We start from the raw sequence: 19,654 nt of genomic DNA, 5'->3' as shown, positions 1-19,654 counted from the left end.
TATATATATATATATATATAGATATTTCCCTCCAGTGCGATGATAAATAAAATTTATGGCAACTTGCAAACTTTATTTGCCATGGATAACAGATTAGAGCTTCAACAGTGTGAAGAAACAAGCTTAGGAGCATCTGAAAGATCATCCAGAATGAAAGTTCCAAGTTTCCCAGTCCTGAATAATATCAACAATTTTTTAGATACCTTAATGAACGCCTCAGCAGAATCCTTGTGAGGAGGTATCCTGAAGGTCTTCTGTAGTGCTGTAAGCTGCTTGTGTATGAGACTTTCCAACTCCCTCTCCTCTTCCAAGTTGCCCTCAAACTCTGAGAATGTGATGCATAATGTTTTTTGGACTGACTTTACAAGATCCTGCGATAAAACATGAGAATATCATAAAAAGGTTTCTGAAAAATCAAGGGTGGGGCTGAAGTTGATATTATAATTGTATAAATCTTCTGTAAGATAGCAAAATTAGATCTTTAGGCTGCCAATAGTCTTGCAGCCTTCATTATTATCAAAAAAGTCAAATTACTAGCAAATTTGACTTTTATTAGGCATGCAGGAATGAACAGAAGTAAGAAAGTTTATTAATACAACATTGACATCTTAAATTTAGAGTTTTTCTTCTTTGGCTCAGATAAAAATAACGTTAATTGATTAAACAAGTAAAACTCAACCAGAAAAAGATGAAAGTTGCGCTAGAATGTCTCAATAGTAGAAATGCAAAATAGGATTTCGAATTTCACAAAAGAAAGAAAGAAAGAAAAAAAGTTTATGCATAGTACCTCAATATATAAGGCCTCGTACGTATTCCTGCGATTCCTCCGATTTGGAATAGAATCTTTCAGCACATTTTCGACCGTTCCAACAACTTCATTTGGAGTTGCAATTGCACGTTCGTTTAGCAAGCGGTCCCAATGCAGGGGGGTCTTGCGCATGTTTAGAAGAGCCAACAAGTACTGAGCAAGACGCACTTCGCCTACTACTGAATCTTTCACAGCCCCTACATGTAAGAAAAGATTAAAGAAGTAATACATGTCTATGTGAGTGTATATAAAATAAAATGTTTAATTTTTATCGTCACATTAGTTAAAAAGAAGTTGAGAAGGCTTTAAGGAAAACCAAGGGCGGAAAGTTTGTAGGATCTGATAATATCCCAATTGAAGTGTGGAAATATTTAGGAGATTTGGGAGTTTCTTGGCTTACTAAACTCTTTAATTTTATTTTAAAACCAAAAAGATGTCTAAGGAGTGGAGGAAGAGTATTTTGGTCCCCATTTTTAAAGAGTATGCAGAGGATTGTGCAAATCACAGAGGAATTAAGTTGATGTGTCATTCTTTAAAATTATGGGAGAGGGTAGTTGAACATAGGTTAAGAAGTCATAGGTTAAGAAGTAATCAATTTGGATTTATGCCCGGCAGATCTACTATGGAAGCTATACATTGGAAGCTATACATTTATTGAGACATTTATTGAGAGGTTTGATGGAGAAGTTCAGAGATAATAAGGAGGATCAACATCTGATTTTAATTTATTTAGAAAAAGCTTACGATAACGTTTCAACAGATATCCTTAAGAGAGTTCTTGAGAAGAAATGTGTTGATATGACTTATATTCAAGTCATTAAAGATATGTATACTGGAGTTGGTGTTCGAACTGAAGGAGGATTGACCTAATATTTCCTAATTCTGTTGGATTACATCAAGGATCAGGATCGGCTTTAAGCCCATATCTTTTTGCTTTAGTTATTGATGGTCTTATTGGACATTTATAGGAGGATAGGAGGATGTACCTACTGGACATCTATAGGAGGATGTACCTTGCTATATGCTTTTTGCTGATGCGGATAAGACCGCGGATAAGACGAGAGAAAAAGCCCAGGAAAAACTTGAATTATGGAGGTCTACATTGGAGTCTAAAGGTTGTCATTTGTGATAGAAAATTCCCGCTTAGAGTGGTAGGAAAATTTTATAAGATGGTGGTAAAACCTGCAATGCTCGAGTATGCAGAGGATTGTGCAAATCACAGAGGAATTAAGTTGATGTGTCATTCTTTAAAATTATGGGAGAGGGTAGTTGAACATAGGTTAAGAAGTATTACAAAGATTTCTCATAATCAATTTGGATTTATGCCCGGCAGATCTACTATGGAAGCTATACATTTATTGAGAGGTTTGATGGAGAAGTTCAGAGATAATAAGGAGGATCAACATCTGATTTTAATTTATTTAGAAAAAGCTTACGATAACGTTTCAACAGATATCCTTAAGAGAGTTCTTGAGAAGAAATGTGTTGATATGACTTATATTCAAGTCATTAAAGATATGTATACTGGAGTTGGTGTTCGAACTGAAGGAGGATTGACCTAATATTTCCTAATTCTGTTGGATTACATCAAGGATCAGGATCGGCTTTAAGCCCATATCTTTTTGCTTTAGTTATTGATGGTCTTATTGGACATTTATAGGAGGATGTACCTTGGTGTATACTTTTTGCTGATGATATCCTTCTCGCGGATAAGACGAGAGAAAAAGCCCAGGAAAAACTTGAATTATGGAGGTCTACATTGGAGTCTAAAGGTTGTCATTTGTGATAGAAAATTCCTGCTTAGAGTGGTAGGAAAATTTTATAAGATGGTGGTAAAACCTGCAATGCTCTATGGCGCTGAATGTTGGCCTTTAAAAGAGAAGCATAATACTAAGTTAAGTGTTGCCGAGATGAAAATGATTAGGTCGATGAGCGGCTTTACACTTAGAGACATAATCTGAAATGATATATCCATGATAGGGTTGGTGTAGCTCCTGTGACGGACAAAATTAGAGAGAGCCGTCTTAGATGGTTTGGTCACATTAAACGTCGACCATCTGATAATTCGATTAGGAGTAGATGTTTTAGATTTGACTTATGTTAAGAAAGACACAGGTAGACCTAGGAAGAATTAGGCTTATTGTATAAAAAATGATCTTAATTTATTAGAATTAAATTAAAATATGATACTAAATAGGACTACTCAATAGGATGCAATGGAGAAAAATGATTCATATAGTCAACCCAACTAAGTTTGTATTGTATTGTATATGTGAGTGTATATATGCCTATATTTTTATACATTGTACAGCTAAATTAACGTGTAATATATGAATCTATATATGTAGATTCTATGCATGTATTCTGCCTTAATGATTCATATTAAGACATCAAAAAATAGATTGAAATCTGATTGATTTTTTTGCTTTGATTAAACTTCATTGAAGTATACAAGCCACACCTAGCTCAAATTGAGATTGTATGAGCTTGCCTATAATCAGACATAAAGTAGTGGTTCAAGCTTGGATAAAAAGCCAATCATGAGCCGGGTAAAATCTGCTCAATATAAAATTTTTAGCAACCCTAATATTGATTATCACATGATTACTAAAAGGATCATAAAAAAAAATAATATTAGCTGAGGTACCATTTTCCAAATATCATACAATATGAACTTCCACAATAAAGCATGATTTGGAAACTCTACAGATTAATTTCATATAAAATGTAAACTGATAACATAACTTTGAGGAACAATTAATTTGTTTAGCTATTATACTTATCAAACAATGTTTGGCGTACTAAAATTAAATAAACACATAAAATTCAAGGTAAAATCAATGAAAAAAAATACTAGTAAACCTTTAAAAGGTAGGCGTCAGGATATAATTGGATTAAAATAATACACTTTTAAGTTGTGCGAGTTACAAACCTTCAAATGCGACCACAACTCAAAGAACCTTCTTATTTACAGCCATTTCCATTTTTTTATGCTGTTTTTCTTTTTTTCCTTTGTTCACCATCATGACTACGATAAACTTAAATTAGTGGGTTTGTGACAATAATTGTATTATTTCAATACATGACTTACTATTGCTGAATCTAGGCCCAGTTAAAGGCCTTTTTGGAAAATTCGCAATGAGACTTGCATCTCATTAGGTACTATTTGAGACTTATGCCTCACATAATATGAGATGCAAATTGGCTTGTGACTCACATAATATGAGGCCTGACTCAAGTCATGCCTTGCCTCAGTTCTCAAGGCTGTGGTCTGCCTCAACGCATGCCTTACCTAAGGTCTAGTGAGACTTATGCCTCAAATAATATGAGACGTGCATTGAAAAATATAAGACTTATGCCTCACCATAATAAATATAAATAAAGCATTAACAAATATTCCTTATATATACAATATACAACGGATGATGCAAGTAAAGTTGTTGCTATCAACATAACCATTTTTCTAAAATAAATATTCTTATTAATTAATATAAATTAATTAGGAAGAATATGATAGAGATTTAAGATGGGGATGATAAAAAAGAGAGCAAGAATATAACCGAGAATGAAGTGAGGCAGAAAGCAAATCGTTATGCATTTGAGTCCAAAAATAATTTAAATTTTCTACACATCAAAAGATAACTTCCAATTTGAGCATAACAATATAAAAATAATGCAAACACATCAAATAAGAAAAAAATATGTGCAAAGGCTCTAGCAAATATACAAATGTGAAGTCTAAGACCAAAATGATGAGATAGTCTGAGAATGTTCTCCGAGCTAACTTGAAACGAAATCAAAATATTCTTCCTCCGAGAAATTTCCAATGTTTTAAAAATAAACTATTTCTTTTCCAAAGTCAAACTTAAACCTATCAAGCTATTCACACTCTCGAGCAGTCCACCTTGCCTATAGGATAAAGTTGTAAGTCACATTCTTTGAGTCTAAAATCCCATGACTGGAATCGACAAGATTTGAATCCCACATAAGATATGTAGACATAAAAACAGCAAGTCAAAGCTAAGATAATCCCCAATGGCTCAAACATCATAAATTATAAATCTTAAGATATAACTATTTGGACACTAAACCCTCTATTAACTAAGATCGACTTAACGTCATATTTCTGAGCAAGCATCCACCTCAGACCTACAAGATCCTGTAAGATGACAGTTCATGATTACGGAGAGAGATCATTCGATTAGATTAGGTCAATAATCTTTTCAAATTAAGTAGATTATGTTCAATAATAACTCAGGATGATAGAATCATAAATTTGGATCATGTTTGTCATCACTTTCCCTCCATCTAATCTAAGCAAAAGGTAGTAATATTTTGCAGAATAAAACCAAAATTGTTGTTATTATATGCTAAACACTTAACGACCAATAAGTAGCCTTAGTCAAAAGTTATCTCTCACCGCCAAGAGACATTTAATCAAAAGAGCTTAAGTCTATAAAAACTTTGAATCAAATCTTAATACCCTCACAGAATAAAGGTAAAATCTCTAGAAAGTCTTAGCTAAAATATAATGTCTTCTGAAAATTTAATTTGAAACAACAAACTGCTCTCTAAAAAACTGGACATAAGTTTTTTGTGGGCACATTTAGAATATTGTATCATTTCATAAATTAATTAAATATGTGTGCAATTATAATAGTTTTGCATTTTCCCCGATGCTCCAAGTTGTGCATAAGGATAGCTACAAATATTATATGCAGGCTTCATTTTCTTTTCTTCTCTCAAAATTTTACTAGTTCTTGCTTGCAATATTTGTTCTGTGTCACTTTCATAAACTATTTTAAACATTGATAGCTTGTCCCAATCAATATTCTAGCAGCATATTAGCGTGTAGACTTTTTAAGTTCTTACTATGAAACAATTTGCTCGTAATACATTTGATCCAGATTTAAATTCAAGCAAACATCCACCAGCTCTCTGAACATTGACTCGATTGTAGCAAGAGCATAGATTAGCACAAAATCAAGCATGACTACTTATCAGGGATGAAATTACAAATTAGCTATAAATCAAGTATGTGCTTCTCATCAAATTCTTATGACAGAGCTGCCGGCACCTGTACTCAAATAAACACAAACAATTTTACTTTCTTATAATTTCTTCATAGTAGCTCATTCATTTTCTCTCGAGTTCTTTTCATCAACTCCTTTATAATCCACCCGGTTGAGAATCAAGCTTTAAGCATGTCAACAATCTCCAATGTTTTCAAGATAAAATAGGTTAGAAGAATAAAACAATTAATTAACCTTATAAGTGTGGAATTATTTCATCTCATATTATTTACTACTACAACCACAAGTCAAACTTTCCCATATAAAATAAAATAAAAGCTTTCAGATTTTTTTTCTATCTTCTAAAATAACTTGGGACCAAACAAAATGGTTTTCACATTATTATAGCAACTACTATTTTTCTTGTAAAAGATAACCAAACTGTTCTCTTATGTCTGCATTATTCACTTAAATTATCTACATGTTAAGTGCTTCAATGCCATGCTTTCCATGGCATCAACTAAGGTTTAGTTTACCTTTATAACTTAATCAAGCACACCATTCCAACATTCTACATTCAAACTATGCTGTGGCCCACTTTTAACCATAAGTAATAAGGATCTGATCTGATGCATCCAAGGGACGGTTTAACAATATGAGTAATCACAATTAAGCCATGAAAATGGATTTAGCATTGTTTTATGGGTGGCAAACCGCCTCAATTTTTATCACCCACTAGCTTTATTCTAAGTATTTTACAGTATTATTAAATTCGATAGCATGATAAAGGAATTAAGCATTGCTAAATGCACCGAATAATAATGCATCGCAGGACGCACACCTGTAACAGCAAGCTTTAAGCCTGTCTCAATATCTGGAATGCTAGGCACCAGCACACCTGGGGTGTCCAGAACATAAATGCTAGGCTGATTCGCAATCTGTGAAGTAATTAGAACCAAGTATCAGCATAGCCAATTATCGTAATTAACTCAAATAAATCTATTTGATGCAAATAAATCCATTATAAGCTGAATTTAGCTGGCCATGGCCCAAATAAATAAAAATGTATTACGAGAATTAACAAGAAACGCATAAGCCTTTCTTGTTCTCAATTTCAACAGGTGTTTCCAAGAAGTTCAAATAGATCAGGTTGTAGGAAAAGTACTTTTGATCACGCAAATTCAAAATGAAAGATGGTACTGAAGACAAACAATGTCCACGCAATATCAAGAAACAAAGCCCTTCAACAATTCAAACACACAAAAAGGAAGCAATAGATAACATGCATGGCACCATGCAATGTTTAGGTAGAAACACAACGACCACAACCAAAAATGTCAAAACCTAGATGGGAGAGCCATTGAGAGTTTATTGGAATGGGCATGGAACAGACATACAAGAGATAGAACTTAAAAGTAACTCCACAAAGATAGACATGACTAAATGAAAAAAAATATAGCTAAAATATCATGCAAAAAGCATTGAAAGAGCCAAGCAGAACATAAACTGAACTCAATGACTTAAAAGGGACTTAGAAGGAACCTAAAAGGGAGTGACAATGGGCACGCTAGTTTGTACTAATAAGAATAAAATTTCCATAACACCTAGAACCTTCATAACTATTGAACCAAATCTGAAATGATGAAATGAGTAAAAGAACTCTCCCTTTTTATGGAAAAAAATTTATTAGGGTCACAATCAAAGTTCGAATGTTCCCCAAAGGCTCAATTTCTTTGAGCTATGAATTGAAGGGTATACTTAAAAGAGCACAAATATTTTGTTAGCTAAGGTCAATTTAAATTATCAAACATACAACTCAACTCTACAATATTCTCTTTGACAATACAAACTATGGCAATTAACAGGATTTTCCGATTAGAATGAGAGAACTACCTCTAACTAAATAAACTATGGTCTAAAATAACTCGGAATGATGGAATGAAAGAATCTTGATCGGATTCATAATCATTCCCCTACCATGACTTCTAAGCTAAAGATGATAACAATTCTTCAATCTAAAACTAAAGCTATTGCTACTATATGCCAATTAACTCTTTAATGACTAGCATTAATAAAAAATTTACTCTCATTATATGGCAGGGTAATTAATCAATAGGTAAATGGGAAATGCACCTATGAAAATCAAGGAATCATATCTTAATGCTCTCAAAGAAATTTAATTGAAACACATGAAAATTGCTCAAGTGAGCTGATCTTAATTTTTCAAAGCCCAAGATTACTATCAAAAATCTTAGGTCAATAATGATGTCAGAATTGTCCTCTGATCAAATAGTTTTAACACAAATAACACCACAAAAAATAGTAATGAAAGGAGCTTTTTGATTTAGTGATTTGCGATAAAATAAAACCCCAAAATTACAATCGTGAGCAAAGCATGTAAATTCCCTAGTGATCCAAATTCTTTTATTGTTGAATCATAAAGTGCACATGATAAGATATGAAACCTTGTATATGCTAAAATTTATTTAAAATTATACCCTTAAAAAATATCCACATTAAATCTACAAGATCCCCTTGGATGCTGAAACTGAAGGTTGCAGATAAAGATTTTTCAGTCAGACTGAGTCAATTACCTCTAAATCAATAGACTAAAGGTCACGGTAACATATGACGAAACCATGAGGATCTTGATCGAGTTTATCACCATTCCCCCAACCATCCACTCTAAGTTATGCTGGAAATTTTCTTATATCTAAAATAAAAAATATCGCTACTATAAGCTAAATATTTAGTGCCTGCTAACAGTCTTAATTAATTTTTTTAGCTCATAATTAAGAGAGATAAATAATCATAGAGGATAGATTTTAGAATAATCAAGTATGATATCAATAATCCAATTTACCTTCTAAAATTTTATATTTTTGAAAAATCAGAAACCAGATCATCAAGTCCTGCAAAAGAAGGATGAAATATTTGGATAGTGTTTTATCAATAATCCAATTTACCTTTAAAAATTTGACCCAAAACACTGCACTTTTAGAATAATCAAGTGCAAATTTTCAGAGCCTATAGGTGGGTATCGCTGAAAGCCTTTTCTTGAAAAGTTGCACTTTGCATTCATTAAAAGTCAAATAGTACAAAATACAAAACTATGCAATCGAGAATGTACAGAACAGGACTTGTCATCTCCAAAAAATAGAAGAAAACTCACGACTTAGGCACAAGTGTGAAAGAAAAACAATGCAAGAGTGATAATTGGGCACAAAAGAGTGCAGGTCTGTTTAGCTCTCTAGAAATGTACTGGAAAATGTAATGTCTAAACTCTTTGAGATAAGCAAAGTCAGTGTTGTCCTAAGTCTTCCCTCCCATTTGGTAGCTTCCATAGTTTGTCTCAAGAAATTCATAATGTTTGCAATGTCCCCATTAATAATGAAGCCCTTTCCTTCCAATATCCAAGGCTTGATAATGTTCTTGTTAGAGAGGAAGACCTAGAGCTCCACCTGACTACCATTACAGGGTTGTAGCTGCTGATCCATAGCAATTAATAGCTGTCCTGCTTCATTCCTGAAGATCACACCTTTGCCAGCAAGATGAGACGGAAGTAAAGCTCCGTCGACATTGGACTTTATCCAACCTGAAGGGGGGGCAACAAAGAAGAGTGAGAAAATAGCATGGGCAGCTGGCTAGTGTCCCAGTGCTCCGGTATGGGAAAAGAGTGAGTATTGGTGAGATCTTCGAAAATGGGTGCTGCCATCACTGTATGAGTGGCAAAAAATCTCCCGTCACTTGGAACTTTTGGTCCTCCAACACAAATGGATTGCATGACAATAAACAGCCTTTTTTTTTGGGATGATTATAAGATCAATGTACTAGTTTGAGATTTCAAGTTACCATTGAACATGTTGCATTAGGCTTTGGTTTGAGGTTTTACTATAATATTAGTCTCACCAAGATCTGTGATTTGAAGTTGACGTTCTTACTTGTGATGTCACAAGTCCTCTTACATTTATCTTGGTAAAATATAAGTCTCAAATTATAATAAAAAGAGTTAAATATATATCAAATCTCATCAAAATTGTTAAACCCAGCATATGATAGTATAAAGCTCGTCTAACTTTTTACAATATTTAGTGCTCTTAATATTCCCTCTTTGGCTTTATTATGAACACAAATTCTAAAGTTGGTTCAATCCCTCATGACAAGACCAAATCCTAGAATATAAGTTTGAAATCAAAAATATTTTTTGCTACTTTAACCGAAAGTTTTCTTAAAATATGGTATTTTTCGAGATGTTATTAACCATAGGGGCTTATTCTTATAAGGAATATGTACAACATAATAAATAAATTCTATTCGCTTGAACTATATTGGATTAGGGGAAAATCTCTAAGAACATATATTCAATTTTCAAAACTCATCTTTTTTTTTTATCTTTGAGTGGGTAATAAAATTTCATTTTTATCTTTTAAAACGATATAAAAACTCAATTCTGAAAATCCTTTTCAAATCAAATTGATTATCATTTGAATTTACAACCAAAAATTTATTTGTGCCTTCATGATAGCACGATAAACTTGCTGTGAGTCAACTTATTTGAAAAATATTCCAGCAAGCAATAACCAAGTCAAGATAAAACCACAGAACAATAAGTATACATTTCTCCATACTCCCATAATTATATAATGCTACAAAGCATTATTAGGTTTGAAAAACGTCAAAACCACCTACAAGATGGCTATGACCAACATCTTAGATGAAATCATACACAAACAGGTGTTATCGATGACTTCGTGTAGAAAGTAGAACCTATTATGAAAATGTAAATGATCTTGGGAGTACATTTGCAAGAATACAAAAATTACTATTAATCCATTAGAAAGTATTTTTGGTGCTTCATCTTAAAAATTTCTGGGCTTTATCATATGTCAAAAGGGCATAAGAATTCATACATTTAAGATTAACGCCATTATGAATATATGCCATCACCAGAAATCGCAAGGTGGCCTCATTCTCTACAGGGTAAATTGGCATACAAAAATAAATTTATCTCTAACCTCAAGCAAGTTTCAACTATTAGCAAAAATGAGATTTACTGCACCACCCAACTCGGATGACATCAATCCCAAGAAAGCTATTGATCTTGTTTGCGATGACTTGGAAGAAATCGCACGGGCATTGCTTGATCAAAGTGATGAAAAATGAAAAGAAAATGAACATTTGTATAGCAGTTGACAATTAATAGGAGATGAGACAAAGTACACTCATATTAAGAAATAATATTTGATGTTAATCTTTATTACATAAAAGCTCCATTAATCATTGACATACAAAATAATTCTATTATTACAAGTCGACCACTTCAAATTTGTATTACCTAAACCCACTCTAACCAATCATTTAGCTACGTGGACAATATTGTTGATTAAATTTGACTTCATGAAGGTCCTGTAAAAGTCTATGAAAGGGCAGGCCCTAATCGATTTCCTCATTGCCCATATTCCCCATAATTAATTGACACGTGAGCAGATCCTCAAAATAGAAGACGAACAATCTTAAAAATGAGAGCTTTATTTTGACAAGATTTCTTCAATGTGAAAGACCAACCCACTAAGTCTTCCAACAAAATGATAAAGGCTGGTTTCATTTTGTAACACTACATTGGAATATACTTCAATACTGCTATATAGTCCACTGAAACCTCCCATAAATAAATAGATAGAATATTAAGTCGAAATAACATGCCTCAAATACGTAAAAATTAAGAAGCTTCACTTATTAGAACTCCCATCTCATACTTAAACAAATAACAGGTACTTCCAAGAAAAGCAAACCAAATTAGTTCTTATATTATCGCCTTGCAGTAGAACTTCTACAATAGATCCCAAAAGTAATCTTCACAAAAGTTACATGCCGAAAAATGGTAAAGCTGAGTAGCTGAGAGAATAGTGAATCAGCTCCTCTGTGATGCAAAAAATTCAAGGGAAAGAATTTGACCTTAAAACCCGCAATATCCTGAGTGACACCTGGAAAAGGGCCGACAGTAGCATGTTTTCTCTTTTCCTGTGCTAAGATGAAAAAAAAACAAAGCAAAAATAAGATGATATCAATATCATTAACAAATTTAAAATGAGCAATATATTCCTTCAAAAACTTCAAAGCATGCAAATTGTACGAGCAAACTTACCAGGCAAATAAGAATCCGCAATCTGACCAATAGAATTGATAAGAGCAGATTTTCCAACATTAGGAACTCCAACTACCATAACAAGAAGTGTAGGTTCTCTCGAGATTACTTCTCGTAGTTTTAGCTCCACCAAAGAAAGTAGCTATTTATAAACCATATGTTAGTATTGGATGTAAATAGTAGTTTTTATTGTGGAAACACCTAAAGTAATAACCTTCATTTATAAACTGTAAAATAGAACTTAAATATTTTTCTACAACTAAAAACTCACTTATATGAGCCTTTAGCTCAAATTGCATTAAATTCAATACATAATCATTCGAAAAAAAGAAAAATAAAAAGCTTACAGACTTCAGTGCCACAATTGGCAAAACTGACCTGTTTGACAGAACTTCTACTATGCGCATTGATTGGGAGGCAGTCTTGCTTGAATGACTCAAAATGCCTGATCCATTGCTGTCAAATAAAAAATGACGCCTAATAACGTTTCAGAGAGAGCTTACAGACAAATCATGACTCCAAAAGATAAATTTATGCACTAGTGATGAGGGCTTAAACTCTGAATTTTCGAGTCAGGTTATTCAAATCGTTTTATATATTTTGCATTTGATTGTTATTTCATTATTTATTAGGGATATTTCAGCACATCCATTAGTTTTTAAGCAGTTTCTCAACACTTCATTATCAATTTTTTACTCTTTCACTTCTACAACCAGTATATTATGGGGTATAGCATGCAAAAATTCTTATTATAAATTTGGTACAACTTCGAGATTTTAATCTTTGATAAAGCATGAGAGCAGAACTCTTTCTAAGTGAAATATCCTCTATATCAAATGCAATGGTTGCCTACCTGGTTATTGTTTCTTAATAATCTTTTTTTTTTCCTTCATTAAGATCCCTTCAAAATCTCGTAGATAAACATTCAACATCAACTTTGTATCAGAACTATGATTTTGGACCATTCTATATGAAATCAATTTTCATAATTTTTTTATTAGTTTTCAAATTAATATGTTACGCTGTTGCCAAGCCTAAGGGCAATTTAGTCTTCCATTATTTATTATTGTTTTAGTATAAATAGACCCTAATAGGTTTAGGGTTAAGCATGCATGAGACTGTGGTTGTGAGTCTTAGGATTAGTGTTTATGAGAGATTTCCTACCTCTCGAATTGTAGGATTTTGGAGAGATAATCTACCTCTCGAATTATAGGTGTTTATCGTTTGTATTCGTATAGGTTGATTGTGTCGGTATTATTTTGATTTGATCTTATTGAAGAAAAATATTGGTTTGTCCTAATTTGTCTGAAAAATCATGTTGATTTTTACATCAGATCATATCAAATTAATATCAAAGCTCTCGAGTCATGAGATACCAATGACTGGGTTGTTCGATACAGAAGTTCGTAGCCCTCAGCACTGAACATCGCTATACAATCGCGATTAGAGCTTGCAGAGAAGGCAGCAACGGGATTGCGGCTTAGAGAGACCTGAAAATTCTTTTTTCTTCACGGAAAAAGCAACGACATGATAGAAGATTACAAAGACTCATAACTCCCATCTTTCGCGCTTAATCTGTCAATCTAGTCACAACAAGAGCTAGCTGGGAAGCATCGACGGTATCATGATTCCAGCAAGCGGCTTACAGGGATCACCGCTTACACGACAGGATCGCAGCTTCTAGAGACCCATCTTTCTCCTCCTCTTGTTTCCGACAATTGCAATCAGCGATAGCTGAAAATCGCAATCGTCAATCGCAATACAATCGTGATAAGAGACACATGACTCTGTGACCTAATTAGTAGAAGAAAGAGACATGTAACTTCCATCCTAGGCAGTGTACAGAGACTCGAAGCTCCATCCTCGCAATACAATGCAATTAGAGCTAGATGAGATGGCCGCGTGGGGGATTGCAGCATATAGAGACCAGAAACTTCCAATTTTCTCCTTTCGCTCTGTCCTAGCAATACAGTAGCAAGATCGCAGTGTCCGATCAAGATACAGTTGCAATCCAATATCCCAAAATTCAACGACCAGATCGGGTAAGCCCAAGTGACAGAACCTCTCGCAATTTGGGAAGACGACAACGGAACTGCGGTGCTCCTGTCGGAATTCAAACTAGCTGGTAAGTCAACCGTAGAAACGTAAGTTTCGAAACCATACAAGGAGAGAAGGTAGTAATGAAAGTAGATGTTTTGGAAGAAAAATAAGAGAAAGATATGAGTCACATCAAACTGAAAATAGAGGAATGTTTCTCGATAACGGAAGAGTGTTTCTTATCCATAGAGGGGCGGATCTAGCGGAGATTTACGACACTGAAAGAAATGATAAAAAAGATCATGGGATTCCATATAAAACCACCTTCGTCCGCTATGAGATCCTGCGACGACGTTGGAAACATACGTGAGCAGCAGCAACCAGAAGAATTCGTGCAACGCCAGGACAATTCTGTTGATTTATACTGATCGAGAGTTGTAATATCAAGCTAAGAAATAAGAAGCAAACTGATCGAGAGTTGTAATATCAAGCTAAGAAATAAGAAGCAAACTCGAGCGGCAACACTTGGAAGACAAAGTGTGACATTCGGACGGCTTGAACAAATGGAAACAAAAAAGTTTGAAGTTGATAGAGATGGAAGAGACATAAGATATGAAGTTGATAGAAATTCTGATGATTGATGAGCTATTAGAGGAGCTGTTTGGAGTTGTGACATTCTCTTAGATTGAATCGAAGTCAAGACACTATCAGATTCATATGCAGCTGAAAAATGTGCAAAATACAACATTTAAAATTCATGAAGATCGCTATGAATTTTTGATTAAATAGAAAATATTTTCATATGATGACGGATCATAAGAACCATATGAATTGATCCAACAACAGCTCGCCTTGAGGACAAGTAGTCGTTTGGGAGACGAGTATTATTAAGTCAATGCCTTACCTAAGAGAAATTGTCTTTTTTGTGCCTAAAGGCAATTTTGTCTTTCATTATTTATTTTGTCTTTTGTGTGCCTAAAGGCAATTTTGTCTTTCATTATTTATTATTTTTTTTAGTAAAAATAGACCCTAATAAGTTTAGGATTAGGTATATATGAGATTGTTATTGTGAGTCGAGTTTGGGAGAAATTTTCTACCTCTCAAATTATAAGGTTTGGGAGATATCGCCTACCTCTTAAATTGTAGGTGCTTATCTTTTATATTCATATAAGTTGGCAGTGTTGTATTGTTTTGATTTGACATTATTGAAGAAAAAATTAATTCACCCTAATTTCTCTAGAAAATCGCACTGATTTCTGTGACGAATCGTATCACAATAACACTTCATAATTCGGAGATCTACAAGTCTAAACTCATCAAAAGTGTTGAGCAATAAAATATTTTTTTTAATTTTGAATTAAAATAATCAATATTTTATTTATTCTTCAAACTAGTTGTTAGCATGCATGCTCTCATAACATGTACGAAAGTCCAAATCCACATTAGGAAGTTGTTTATTTCCTGCCCTTAGAATATATTCCACTAATGTTGTTTCATTCTATTTTTATTTCCTATTTTCTATTCTTCCCTATTTAGAGGGATTCTTATCTTAATTCCTTTTGTAATTATATAGATGAAGTTAACTGCAATACTTTAGAAGATACAAGAAATAAAAATCTTTCTCAAAATTTTCACATGGTATCAGAGCTCCGAGAAACTTATTTCCTTTGCGAGGCTACAGCCCTATGCCACCTCAGCTTCGTCTTTGAGGTCAAAGAGCGCCAAACCAAACTTCCTCATCACTGTTGACGATGAAGGATCCACAACAATCTTCGTCGTTGTCGCTTAACGCTCATGTGTGCACATTTATGCACAAACAGTTCTGTCATTTCCACCATCTATGTCATTCGTACATCTCTAACACTATTGTTTAAACCATCTGCTTTGAAGGTCAAGTATGCTCGATTGCCGCTTCATCTCTAACTCATTATTCAGCTCTTCCAATCAAGGTCGTTGCTTCATGTTCTCACAGTCGAGATTGTAGTGACATTGTCATGCGTCTGGCTCTTTCAATCTAATTGGTAACCTTATTTCATCTTAGAAACAATTCTTTTGAACGGTCTGAGTAGATCAACTCGCATAATTGTTATTCGTCTTCTATTCGATAAAGTAGAGGTAGATACCACTCATGTGACCAATTTGAATTGTCGAAATCATGGAAACTGAGAGTTGTGCACCCCCTACTATTTCTTGTTTGCTCTTCCAACCAAGCAATTGAACTAAGGATTCTCCTCTCACCTTCTTCTAAGCAGCAGGTCTTCTAGACTTGGACCTCATAATTTCATCATGATCAAACAAGACAAGGCCTCGCAATCTTCTTCATCTAAAGTCACCTCCATATTTGAGCCTACATATTCAGTACCTAATGTACCTGACAACTCATCCCATCTACTCACTAACCAAAAAATACATGACCAGAATTTTTTTCAATAGTTTTAGTCCGTCTTAATGTAAAACTGTGGTAGAGGAAAAGATGGACGCATCACGGGCAAAATTTCTGCTACAGAAATGACCGGTTCAAAATATTGAGCCTGGAAAATTGACAATCATTTGGTTATGCGATGGTTAATAAATGGAGAAAACAAGACAACCAAAGAAATATGGGAGGCTGCAAGCGAAACTTATCCTAGCACAGAATACTTTTCAGTTATTTGAGATTGAGAACATACTATATGATCTACAAAAAAAAATGAGTGCTACTCAATATTTTAACACTCTCATGGCTGCACCTGAACATGTATGAGATTTATTCTTGAAAATGCCCCAACGACTTTAACTTGTATTGGAAGATTATTGAACAAAAAAGAGCCATCAAATTTCTTCTTGGCCTCAATAAAGACTAAGATGAAGTAAGGGTAGACACATGAGAATTAAAATCCTTCCTACCATCTGAGAGGCAATTGCAGCAATTTGAATGGAGAAAAATAGAAAGTTAATGACAAACATTCACACCACACCATTTGTTGAAGGATCAGCCTTGTACACTTACCACTCTTCTTAGAACAATAAGCCCTAAAAAGAACATCGTGGTGCGATCAATATAAAAAACCATATCAAGTGAAAGAAACAAAATGAAAATTATATGAAAAACCTACCGATTGGAAGATATACAATGAAAGACATAATAGGAAGAACTATGCAAATACTCCTACCACAACAAACAACAATGTATAATTCAATACAATCACCAGAGAGCAAATTGAGGTACTACAAAAAATATTGGGTCATGATCACAGCTTCGGACAAGTACTACAATCCTCTACTTAGCAACCAACCAGTCTACTAACACGCCACGGTATATAACCGCAAGCTCTTATTATTCAAACAATAAACTAAAATCTTAGATACTTGACTCTGGAGCCTCTGATCATATGATGGGAGACATCAAAATCTTCAAAAATTACAATCAATGCACCAGCCGCTCTGCAGCTCAAACAGCTGATGGCTCATTTACACCAAAGCAGAAACTGTATCAGTCGAATTGACAGCGGATCTTCAACTCTACTCTGTTCTCTATGTTCCATAATTAGACTACAGTCTATTCTCAATCAACAAACTTACTCGTGACTTAAAATGTGTGACCAAACTTGATTCTAATTTTTGTAATTTTCAGGTAGTAGATTCAAGGAAGATGATTAACAGTGGTAGGATGAATGGTGGTCTATATCAGCTCAGAAAATAATCTAATCGCTAAACAAGTTCATCCGTCAAATTGTATTTCTGAGACGAGTTAAAATTTTGTTAATCTAATATCCAATTCTAAGTCTGTTTTAGCTGAATATATAGTCATGTTGAGGCATTGTTGTCTTGCTCATCGAAATTTTGCTAACATTAAAAAAATATTTCAACATCCATTTATCAATAAAAAATCCATTTTTTATCAATGGGCAAGGTGCCAAGTTGCAAAACATATCTTACATATATACTCTATACTACAATACAAGCCCTCACACCCTATTGTTGTAATTCACAATAATATTTGGGGATCCTCAACAACGAGCCTTTATCCCATTAAGCGGGGTCAACTACATGAATCCATTTTCTCCAGTGTGTCCTATTGAGTGTCATTTTGATTCAATTCTAATACATTAAGATCATTTGTTATACAATATGCCCAAGTCAATTTAGGTCAACCTCTATCTTTCTTAACATAAAGTCGAATATAAATCATCTACTCTCCTAGTCAGATCATCAAATGGTCAAGGTTTAATGTGACCAAACCATCTAACGACTCTCTAATCTTGTCTAGCAATGGAGCTACACCAAACCTTTCACAAATACATTCATTTCGCATTTTATCTCTGCGTCAAGCCACTCATCCACCTAAGCATTCTCATCTCAGCAACACTTAGCTTTTAAAAAAAATAACATTTAACTTCGTTTCGCATTTATTGCTTCCATAGTAGACTTGACCGACATAAATCCAAACTGATTATGAGAAATCTTTATATCACGTATTAACATATGTTCAATTATTCTCTACCCTAAATTTAATGTACAACACATTAACTTAATTCAGCTATAATTTGCACACACTTGTGCATACACTTTATTCTTAAAAATTAAAACCACAAATATTATTGCTCCACCCCTCAGGCATCTTTTTTGTTTTTAAAAAAAAATATTACAGAGTTTAGTAAGTCAAAAAACTCTCTAATCTTTTAAAAATTGTCACCCTTCAATAGGGATATCATCAAGTCTTATTGATTTTATACCATTTGTTTTCTTTAAAGCTTTCTAGACTTACTTTTTACTTACGTGAAAGTAAAAATAAAAATTTTTAGGAATTTTTATATATAGAGGCTCTTAAATAATAATAGTTACCTATAAAAGCTTCTAAAAATTAAATTTACAAATAAAAGTCATTGTTAGGACTCTGTTTAATCCAGCCATTCGACTCCCTCCGCCTCTGCCATCCTATGCAACGTTGGCACCCCTTTTCCGGTGACAAACAAAACCATAAAGGCTCGCTCATCTAAGGTTCTCAGTTTGGTCGATACCCTTCTAATTAGCCTTCTCAGTTCTCCAAGTCGACATTGCGATCACCTAAACGACCATTCTGCCTCCTTCGTTTGACGGTTAACGTTGCGAATCCGTAAGCTAGCAATGGAACTCCAACCACTGGAATAATTATATATACAAAGAAGAGGTGCACCTGCAAGATTTAAGGGATGGATTGCAAAAGTCTTATCTTGTAAGGGATGAATAAAAAAAAACCTGAGGGGCGATCACAATAAAGCCACGAGAGGAGATGTGTTGAAGGAGTTGAGAATAGAAGGAATTATAGAGACGAATCCATCGAGGAAGATCAAAACAAGAAGCTCGTCTTCCTTGCAGATTGTTGAGAATAGTAAGTGCTTTGGGGGAGGTTGCAGGGCAGAGCTTTAGTGTCGTTCTGAAGGAAGGTGATGAGCTTGACAACGAATGGTTGCCAATGTTGCGTAGGATGGCAGAGGCGGAGGGAGTTGGATGGCTGGGTTGAACGAAATCCTAACAGAGACCTTTACACGTAAATTTAATTTTTAGAAGCTTTATAAGTAAATATTATTATTTAAAAGCCTTCATATGTAAAAACCCCAAATTTTTATTATTATTAAGCATATTAAGATCATTAAGTTTCATCATATTTTTAAAAACTTCATTGAAAAATTT

At 34.0% G+C, this 19,654-nt stretch overlaps 1 protein-coding gene across 1 annotated transcript; it reads right to left on the bottom strand.

The window, feature by feature from the left end:
• Window positions 1-32: 32 nt before the first annotated feature.
• LOC110029321 (short integuments 2, mitochondrial) lies at window positions 33-14,426 on the bottom strand (the record flags this gene model as incomplete). The annotated part of the gene is made up of 11 exons (XM_020731560.1): window positions 33-371; window positions 788-1,005; window positions 6,662-6,758; window positions 11,776-11,846; window positions 11,966-12,107; window positions 12,344-12,421; window positions 13,342-13,471; window positions 13,621-13,699; window positions 13,809-14,087; window positions 14,277-14,280; window positions 14,369-14,426. Coding segments are annotated over 11 exons (1,426 nt in total), but the record flags the coding sequence as incomplete, so codon positions are not given.
• Window positions 14,427-19,654: the final 5,228 nt, after the last annotated feature.

This window comes from Phalaenopsis equestris, unplaced genomic scaffold (assembly GCF_001263595.1).
Source record: "Phalaenopsis equestris unplaced genomic scaffold, ASM126359v1 Scaffold000561, whole genome shotgun sequence".
NCBI lineage: Eukaryota > Viridiplantae > Streptophyta > Magnoliopsida > Asparagales > Orchidaceae > Phalaenopsis > Phalaenopsis equestris.
The sequence above is the reverse complement of the archived record's forward strand: the minus strand, read 5'-3'. Positions and strand labels throughout refer to the sequence as shown.